The following is a 10108-nucleotide window of genomic DNA, read 5'->3' as shown; positions in this document are numbered from 1 at the left end:
ACCACTTAAGGCAATTCAATATGTAGATCAATTTGATATTTTATACAAACTCATTAATTTGGTTATATTGCATTTGAGCGGTATTACTTTAATACTCGTAGTTTATTTTTGTGATGAAATTTAAACTTTTTTCTATATTGAGGTCGCCCTTTTGAACCCCCCTGATATTTACTACGCGGTGAGGCATTTATACTCCAACATTATTTCCAGAGACATAATTTTGTCTTTTTCCAGCGCATTGCGCACAAAAGCAAGGGAACGATGGGGGCACCAGAACTCGGCTCACATCATGTTGCTTCATACTGCAAGTTGTAAGTCTGTAATAAGAGGAATATTGCTACGCTTTCCACTCCCGGGACGGAAGGACAATCCTGACCGCTTTTATATAGAGGGATAATCAATAAAAAGGATAAAATCCATTTTTAAAGTAATGATTATTTTGTGTATAGTTAGCTATTTTTCACACATGCAAGATTTATTTTTTTGTGTACAGTAGTATCTCTGCTTTACCTAAACAAATGTTTTGTGAGGCGTAACTGACAATTGCATATGTCTGGACATTTTAGCAACAGTGTGTTAACGTGAGTAACTTTTTTTTTTCTTTAATTCCCCAGGCTCATTTGGAGAAAATAACACTGTAAATAAAAGTGGTAAGTGTCTACACGTGTAACGATTAGATTACTGTCTGATCTTCATGGTTCAGGTGGTTATCCCTTATACTAGAGTCCACTTGGGGAATCCTAGGAGTAGAATAAATTTGATTTTATTTTTCAGAAATATCCCCAATCCAACCTTTTGTCTTCAACCTTGTTTTATCTCCTTTCATGGACTATTCGAAAGTTTTTCTTAACTGGATGGTTCCAGATTTTGTGTATAGCAACAAGTGAATGTTAACCTCTAAATTGGTGTAAACTGCCTAAATTTGAGGTGTTCATAAGAAATGATTTGCTTCATGAGGTGAAAGTTCATTGTAAGTGAGCATATCTGCATGAAATGTTCAAAATACAATAGGTGCTTTTAATTTGTAGTTCACCTGCTGATAGAGGTCAAGAGCTAGAATTCCAGGAGAGGATCAAAAATTGTAAAAATCCTAGCCCTAATCCCTTACTGAAATAAATGAGGGACATCTTTGACATTTAGTGTTGTGTTAATGTTCCAATTAAGACTTGAGACCCCTAGGGTGCTCCAGCACATGTTTTATTTACAGTGGGAGTGCTTGCCTATACCATTCCCACAAGCAGCACAGTATAATAGTCATGTGACTGTCTCTGCCTTCACTCCTCCTGTGGCAAGCTTTGTCCTCTTCCTCCCAACTCTGGCCCTCCAACTGAATTAAGGAGGCTGTTTTTATGCTGCTTCTGGGAGCACTCCAGGTGGCTCATTAGCTGGATTTGGAATTATTCCCTGGTATGGTGAAAGCCTAAAATGGCAGGGTTCTGCAACCTCCAACTTCTCCCACCCCCGACACCACGCCCCCCATCCGCTGACCTGTGCACATCTTAGTGACATCTTCCAATACGTTGGCCTCCTGGGCTGGGCAAGGGCCCCAGTGGTCTGCCAGCCTATAATCTAGGGTAGTTAATAAATATTTTTATTCAGTTACTATACCCATTCTGGGTAGGAGATAAACATGCAGATTTTTCTGCATTAGTCAAATTTCGTTGGTGGTTGACGTTCATAGCAAGAGTGTTCTTATACTTTCTAAACAGTCCACTTGATTTAAATTTCCTCCTCTGAAGAGATGCATCAGATTGGCATATTTTGATAACCTGAACAGTCATTGTCTGTCTCTGGTCACTTTGGTGTCCAGTGCTATTTACACTGTACCCAACACAACCTTGATGAGCCTCTGACAGAATAGCTTTTGAAAGTTTCATATACTTTGATTTCTGTATTTTTTTAAAATCGGTCAATGATCAATTTAGCAATTGGTACATGATGCTGGATCAACACTGAACAGAAATCCAGAAATGCTTTGGCATTTGTGCACTTTGTTTTCTCTTTGACCACCTAGAATTGACAAACCATGACATTTGGGGGCAGCAGGGCTCAGTGCAGGACTGTCCTTTGGTTTTCAGGCAATGGAAAAGCTATGCTAGTAGAGGGTTGTGCAGGGAGGCCTTCAGATGTACCTCTTCTTGCCGAGTTACTATAAAGGCGGTGAGATTGGAAGTGGCTTTAGTCCCAACTGCCATCAAACTGATCAGTAAGCTGTATGCGGCATAATGACATCAATAGCAATTGGATGGATGGACTTGAATGCTCTTGGTATGTCCTTTTGAACATTAAATACTGGAACTTTTGTTTGGCATATCCATCAATCTTTTTGATATTAAAACTGTTTGAGGAAAGTTTTCATGATCTTTTGAATTTTAATGACAACTTGAACTGATATGGTACAGTGTGTGAATGTAAAAAGGGATGTGAGCAGAATGTCCCTTAATTTTCAACTTGCTAGACAAAAAAGCAAACTAGTCCCATCTAACAGATTGGTATGAAAATTGTACCATTTACAGGTACTTGGTCAATTTGGTTCAAGAGCAGTGAGGAGATTATAATCGGTGTTATGGTATTGCTAATTTAGTAAGGCTTAAATATTTTGAGGCATAGGTGTGACATTATGTGCGGTCAGGACATTTTAGTCTCTGCTTCTGTAAACTTCTTTATACAGACCAAAGCAGTTTCACCAACCAAACGTCAAGGATAGACAACAGTGGTAAGTGTCGACCAGGTGTACAGAATTTGAGTTCTCTATGGAGTACAGTCTGCTATGGATTGATTCTGACCTGCTTGGTGGGTGATCTACTTTTGTTGAAGAGTAAGAGTTTAAAATTTTTGTGGTATGTGGGATTTTTTTTTTTTTGGGTGCCACTAAGAGAAAAAACAGGAAAAAATGGAAGATCCCTATGTCAATCTCTAGATTTCATGAAAATGACAATTTTATATATGTGCTTTTATAGAATATTCTTGCAGGGTTGTAAATGCTATCTTCAACAGTTTATAAAGGTAAAAATTGTAAATTGCCAGTGGACACAAGTAATATATAACCAGACTTGTGCTTGTTTTGACTTCAAGTGGAATTGTGTGAATATGAAACCCAATATAAACAATACCATGTATCCTTGCCAATGTTAAATGCAGCAGTCTGGACCCTGCAGAAATGTTGGCCTGCTTTAACCAGCTGGCGTGTTATGGAGCAGAGTTCTACCAGTGGGTAGACGCTGTTTGAGGCAGACTACTTTTGAAAATCCGGTAAAGGGGAAAGCGGTAGGTAATGAAGCAAATGTCCGAGTGTAGAAATTGGTTTAGAATGTCTTAAACCATTTGTATGTCTGATTTGGATCTGACTAATTCCTGTCCACAGGTTTAACTGCTTGCCGCATGATGTGCCGTATTGGAATGCGCTGTCAACTAATTAATGGCCAAGCCACGTGCGTCCCTTTGCCCAGAGCAGAGTGTCTTGTTTGGGGAGACCCCACTATATCACTTTCGACGGCAGACATTTTGACTTCCAGGGAACCTGCACTTACACCATTGCCAAGACCTGCATAGGGACCTCTGATAAACTCTCCTTTAACGTGGAGGCCAAGAATGAAAATCGTGGCAACCTTGGAGTGTCCTTCTTGAAAGTGATTAAAATTGTGGTTTATGGCTACAGCATAGTGGTATCCAGAGGTGAAAATGGCAGCGTAATGGTAAGGTGTTGCTATTCTATATCTAGGAGTCTTGTAGCTTTAGAGCTCAAATAGAGAGCTGTGAAATGATTGCTCATGTAATGCTTTAATTCTCCCATACTTAGATCAACCAAAACATTTATTTTCTACCTGTCATGCTTGAAAATGGGAGAGTAAACATTTACCAGGGTGGCGACTATGGTGTCCTGGAGACAGACTTTGGCTTCAGGTGACTTTTGACTGGAATCAGCTGCTCCTCACGTCTGTTCCCAGCACCTTCATGGGTAAGCTCTGTGGACTGTGTGGAAATGACAATGGTGAGCAGAATGACGACCTGCAGATGATGGATGGGACTCAGGCCAGTGATGTGGTGTCCTTTGGAAGGAGTTGGGTGGTACCTGATGGAGACTCCAAATGCTGGCATGACTGTAATGGTGAATGCAAGAGCTGTGATGAGAGGTCTGTTGCCAAGTACAGTGGTGATATTTATTGTGGCCTGTTGGTCAAAAAGGATGGTCCTTTCAGAGAATGCCATGTTGTCATCAATCCTAAAGGATTTGTGGATGGCTGCATCTATGATGTGTGTCTAAATGGAGGTCTGCAGTCTTTACTTTGCCAGGCCTTGAAAACTTATGCAGATGCATGTCAGGCAGCAGGGGCTCGGGTGTACAGCTGGAGAGAACAGTCGCGCTGTCGTGAGTATCTGTTGGCTTGTTTCTTACTGTAAATATTTTTATTTACCATTACCTGGAATAGTTACTGTAACTGAAACACCATGTTCTCAATTTGCAGCTCGGGTATGTCCACCCAACAGTCACTATGAATCCTGTGGCAGTGCCTGTCCAGCTACCTGCTTGAACCCCCAAGCTGGAGAAAAATGCAAACGTCCCTGCATAGAGTCTTGCCAGTGTAATGAAGGCTTTGTTCTTGGAGCTCAAGGCTGTGTGCCAACCAAGGGCTGTGGATGCATGTACAAGGGTCTCTTTTACCCACCAGGACTGAAGCTGTGGGTTGACGACAAGTGTCAGCAGTCCTGCATTTGTGACCCTGTAACTGGTTCAGTCACATGTCGTGATACACCATGCAAGCCTACTGAAGCTTGCCAGGTGCTCAATGGTGTAAGAGGTTGTTGGCCAAAAAGCAAGGCTTCCTGCATTCGTGGTGGGGGCTCCCACTACATGTCTTTTGATGGTTTCAAGTTTGACTTCCAGGGGACCTGTATGTATCTGCTGGCTGGGCTGTGTGAGCAGAAGAAAGGAATGGAGCCATTCCAAGTTGAATTACAGAATGAGCATCGAGGCAGCACTGTGCTGGCCTACCCTTGGCTGGTGCGGGTCACAGTGTACAATCATGTCATTGTGATGAGCCGGGACAATGCAGGCAAGATCATGGTAAGTGAATGCATAGAACTCTTTTTGGTTCGGGAAGAAATTAGCAACTTTATGCCAGAGTGGTATTTCTAAGTCCCCTTGGTGCCAGTCACCATTATTGCCGTATTGATGCATGTATATGCTGGAAACAAATTTCCTTGCATATCTGACAAAGTACAACCTGTTGCTACTTTACTGTGCCATTACTGGCAAAATGAGGACCTTGCCTTGAAACCCTTGGAGCAGCCTTTTCCAAAAAGTGCAAATTGGGAGACAGAAGTGATGTTTACAAAATGGAAGTCCAGTGTGTGTTTTTTTGTTTTTTTTTTTTTGTTTTTTGAAATGTAGAACTGTTGCATTTAGACATACGCCATCATATAAACAATCAGTTTGCATGCCTTTGTACTACGTGTTGCCAAGTATATCACTGCTTATTTCTGGACTTACAAAGTAGGCCAACTTTAGGGACATTGGCATGTGTAAAGAGTGGACTATTAAGAAAGCTGTTGTGTTTTAGGTAGCCCAAGGTTTGTTGCCCCCTTACCAAGTTTCATTATCAACTACAGCATGGGATATAATTTCTGAGATGTTTAATACCAGTACTAAATATTTTATTCAGAGCTTAAATTTTCCATTTTAACATTCCATATGGTATGGTTTGTAAAGCCCTACAGTCTTGAGTATGAGCTTGACCTGCAGTGAACATTGAAATTTTAAGTAGAGGTCAAGTCAAATGAGTCAAGGCTGCTTGGGTTACATTAGGGTTCTTCCTTAAATCCAAACTTGCTAAAGAAACAAGGCCAAGTTTTGTTTCCAAATGGGATCTGTTTCCTTAAATATATTTGGAGTGCCATTTTGGGTATTGCCTTACTTTTCTTTTTTCCTTCCCCTTCTCTAGGTTGATGGTTTGTGGGTGAACCCCCCTCTAACTCTTGATGGTAACCATCTCTCTATCATAAAGACAGGCTTTAATGGAATTGTCCAAACAAGTTTTGGTTTGAAGGTCACTTTTGACTGGTCACACTGGGTGGTGGTGACTGTACCAAGCACTTATCAAGGAGCACTCTGTGGTCTGTGTGGCAACTACAATCTCCAGACCAGTGATGACTTAAAAATGAAGGGTGGGAGCCCTGCTTCTGGAACTGCAGTTATTCCAGGATGCACAATTTGGAGAAAGCTGTGAAGATCTTCAGAGACTGTCACAAGTCTATTCCTGTGTCTTGGAGGATGTGTTGCATGTGCTATGTAAAATCCAGTGCCTATGCAAATTGTCTGGAGGAGGGAAACATTTTGTTTATTAGTAATGAGGCATTATGCTTGTGTATTTAGTCATATGAAACATTTTGGGAACCCCTCTTAATTCTTTGGATTTTTGAGCTTTCAAAGTAGCAACTTCCTTTTAATATGACATGCCTTAGCTAGTATTTCTGTGGCAGGAAATATGCATCAATTAGACTAGATCCAACAGGCCCCTTCAGAGACTGTCACAAGTCTTGCATGGATGGCCAGGACAAAATCATCCCATTTATTTTCTTTAAGAACTGAACATTGTACTTGCATGATGCCTGTTTTGGGTAATTGTCTTGTTGGAATATCCACTACAACTTTGTGGATGCTTGAACATTATCCTGAATTTATTGGGCTGAATTCATGGATGTTTAACAAGGGAACTCCCTGAACTGTAAAACCTCTTCCGTAGGTGCCTATGCATCATGTTATGACCTGCCAGCAGAAAATGAATCTGGAAATGCCATACAGTGTATGAGTGCAGATGGAGATGTTCTTTGTGAAACACTTTTGTGTACAGATGCACCAGCTGCAGCAAGATGTTCTTACAGGTCTTTGGTGGTGATCTGTGAGTTGTCTGTAACCATTCTCACAATCCTGTGCCTATACCGCTTCTGTGTTTTTTCTTGGCCTGCCAGACCTGGGTTTAACAGCAAGTGTGCCTGTGGCCTTCCATTTCCTGATTCCATTCCTTAGTTAAAACTCTCCAATTTAAACCTCAGAGCTTTATGTAGCCTTCCCCTGAACCATAAGACTGAACAATCTGTTTTCAGATCTATTGAGTTGCTTTTAGGATCCCACACTGTCACTCTTCAGAGGAGTCAAAGGGAAGCACAACTTGCAATTGACCACCTTAAATACCTTTTCTCATGATTGGATATGCCCGTCTATGAAATTCAATGCTTAATGAGCTAATACAACCAATTTGTAAGTAATCAAGCAGTTACATGCATTCAAATCAGCAAAATTACAAGAGTACCCAAATTTTTTGCACGGCCCTTTTTAACATTTTAGTTAATTTCATACAACTAAATACTGCTTCGCTAAATGTTTGGAAAACACCCCATTACTCGAATGTTCCTAGGAAATGAAAAAAAAATAAGTGGTATTTTAAGTAGAGTAAATTTATTATGCAGTCCAAGAGGTTCCCAAACTTTTTCATATGACTATTGGACTTGAGAATAAAATATAAATTGAATCATTTTCCATTCATGCAGCCCCCTATTGTCTTGGAGCACCATGTTGTGTTATGGCTAAATTACTTTTAATACTGTTCTGTTATGGAGAAAGTTTCTGAAAATGAGCAAATCCTTCAGAAAGTCTAGACTTATTTTTTTTTTTATTTATTGCATAGCATAGGAAATCCTTGCAGCGCAGTCTGTTAGCTAATAAATTGGAGGTCAATTAATTGATCAGTCCTAATCATTAACTTGGAACCAGGGTGACCCACATGAAAAACTGAACTGCTCAAGTAATTGCTTGTTGCACCAGCATCCTGCAAGACTTCAACCATAGGCAGCTGTGCTGGTAAGCATGTCATGCAGCTTGACTGAGGGCTAAGGTGCTGGAGTTGAATGCAAACCAGCTGTTCAACTGCTTAAACTCCTGTATAGCTCTATCTTGACTAACTCAATGCAGCTTGCCTTTTATTTAGAATATTCATATGCCCTAAAATATACAATTTAAAATGCTAGTTTAAACTGTTGATGCACTAGCATGCAAGTTTGCATAGCTTTTCGTAAAGGGCCTTCAAGGTTTGCAGAAACTTGTTTGGTCTTTAGTCTGCCAGAAGGCCCAGCAGAGCCACCATGTCCAAAACCAAAAGTTTACTTGGTTCCCTAAATTGTCTTTGGCTTATAGAAATTGAGGTAAGTCAAAAGCAAGCCAGTAACATTAAAAACAAGCCGTGGACTCCTAGTGCCTGTCTAAGCTGCGTAGATGTCCAGCAACTCCTTTTTAATGGTCAATAGTTCTAAAACCAATAAGACGGTGATCCTTGATTTTAAACCTCAAAAGTACTTTTTTTTTTATATGAAATACAACATCAAAATGCATTTATTGCATTTGTCTATCCACATAACCTGGCATCTAGTGTGTGTTTGCCGAAATTAAAACAAATGTGAAGCATTTCTTTATCTGAAACTGTAGTTTAGTCAGCTTCATCCAATGGTAGACATGGGCTGCCCACTGGAACCTTCCATCTTCTTGGTGAGTGTGCGTTCTTTGGATGAAGCAAATCTTTGTCAGTTTTAATCCCATGTCCCAGGTGCTTTTTGGTCCTTTTTTCCCTTGAATTCTACTCCATTACTTGGTTTGAAATGTTACTGTTCACTTTCCTCAGTGTGACCTACCAAATTCTTCTTTCTAATATTGAATGTGGAGGATGTGGGCTTTTTTTTTTTTTCATTCTGTTGTCAGAGGTATTGCTGATTGTTTGTGGTCACATTGGTCCCAAGATGTTTTACAGAAAATTGCTTAACACTTGTAAGGTTTAAATGGACATAGTCCATGTCTCTGATTCATGAAGTACCAGTTTCAGAATGGAGTTGAAAGAACGACTTACCAAGAGCAAGCACTAAGAATCTAAACTGAATCTTGTGTAGGCCTGCTGTGGTTCTGTACTGGCCTTTAATGCCTTAGTCGAAGTGAAGTGAGTGAATACTGGAGGCACTGACGGTGTGTTCTTGGGCATTTTCTGCTTCTACTCCTGATCTGGATCTAGTCCACCCAGTTGTAATTAGTTTATGCTGTTTGAGAATCTGACACGTGTTTTTTTTTTTTTTTTTTATAAAAAAAAAAATTTATGCAACTTGAAAGTTTTACTTTCATGTTTACCTTTTGTGGGCCCTAGTCACTCCTTAAACATCAACAGTGCATCAATTGGTCCAATTTTGCCCAAATTGGAGGTGGGTTTATATAAACTGAATTTCTTTTTTTTTTGTGTAGGGCTCATTACTTGCATCACATTCTCATTAATGCTTATAAACACTGGTAATACTTAAAAAGAAAAAAATTACCAACTCCCTGAGCAGACCCTAATGTTACACCATGAATGAAGTTTTTTGACTTGTGCACCAAGGTAGAATTTGAAGCAAGGTGTTGAGACTTAAAGCTTTGATTCTACGGCATTTTTCAAATGGTGGTTGTGCACTTTTGCATAATTCTAATTCGAGTGTTCCTAACAAAGCCTGTCAAACGCCACTTGAGATTCTGATGCCAACTTTCTTAAATCAGATTTTATCAGTTTTTACTTATTACTTGTTTTTGCATTTCAGATTCAGTAACTTTTTTATGTATTCCTGCAGCTCCTCCATGCCCAGTGAACAGCCATTATGAGGACTGTGGTAGCAGCTGTCCAGCAAGTTGTGCCAGCATTACCAGTACCCTTATATGTATTACCTTGTGTCAGGAGGGCTGTCAGTGCAATGAAGGATTCCTCCTCAGTGGTGACCAATGTGTTCCTCTGTCTCAATGTGGCTGCTATTATAATGGTCGCTACTACAAATCTGGAGAGGTGTTCTTCACCAGTAGCTTATGTCAAGTGCTGTGTACCTGCAACCCTGGTGGAGCCGTAGAGTGCCAAGAAGTAACATGTGGGGCTAATGAACAATGTAAAGTAATCAATGGTGTTCAGAATTGCTGGCCGAATGGTGAAGGCACCTGTACTGCTGCAGGGGATCCTCACTATATTACATTTGATGGGCTAAGGTATGATTTTCAGGGTACATGCACCTACACATTGACAAAGGTGATAAAGACCATGGACAACTTGACTCC

The 10108-nt window shown here is 40.3% G+C and overlaps 1 protein-coding gene across 1 annotated transcript; it reads left to right on the top strand.

Moving 5' to 3' along the window:
* Positions 1 to 613: 613 nt before the first annotated feature.
* LOC120522414 (IgGFc-binding protein-like) lies at positions 614 to 6227 on the top strand. The gene is made up of 5 exons (XM_039743365.1): positions 614 to 650; positions 3365 to 3695; positions 3800 to 4369; positions 4467 to 5065; positions 5943 to 6227. Exons 3-5 carry the CDS (start codon positions 3955 to 3957, stop codon positions 6225 to 6227), a joined length of 1299 nt encoding a protein of 432 aa, XP_039599299.1. The 5' UTR covers positions 614 to 650; positions 3365 to 3695; positions 3800 to 3954.
* Positions 6228 to 10108: the final 3881 nt, after the last annotated feature.

The sequence above is a fragment of the Polypterus senegalus genome, unplaced genomic scaffold (genome assembly GCF_016835505.1).
Source record: "Polypterus senegalus isolate Bchr_013 unplaced genomic scaffold, ASM1683550v1 scaffold_6270, whole genome shotgun sequence".
NCBI classification, from domain to species: domain Eukaryota; kingdom Metazoa; phylum Chordata; class Cladistia; order Polypteriformes; family Polypteridae; genus Polypterus; species Polypterus senegalus.
Note: the sequence above shows the minus strand (reverse complement) of the source record. Positions and strands in the feature narration are given on the sequence as shown.

What these genes read in the sequence shown, in the direction of transcription:
- LOC120522414 (XM_039743365.1), top strand. Translation starts at nt 3,955, where the DNA reads ATGGGTAAGCTCTGTGGACTGTGTGGAAATGACAATGGTGAGCAGAAT. An exon ending in GAGAGAACAGTCGCGCTGTC is followed by an intron (nt 4,370 to 4,466) that starts GTGAGTATCTGT and finishes CTCAATTTGCAG; the next exon opens with CTCGGGTATGTCCACCCAAC. An exon ending in ACAATGCAGGCAAGATCATG is followed by an intron (nt 5,066 to 5,942) that starts GTAAGTGAATGC and finishes CCCCTTCTCTAG; the next exon opens with GTTGATGGTTTGTGGGTGAA.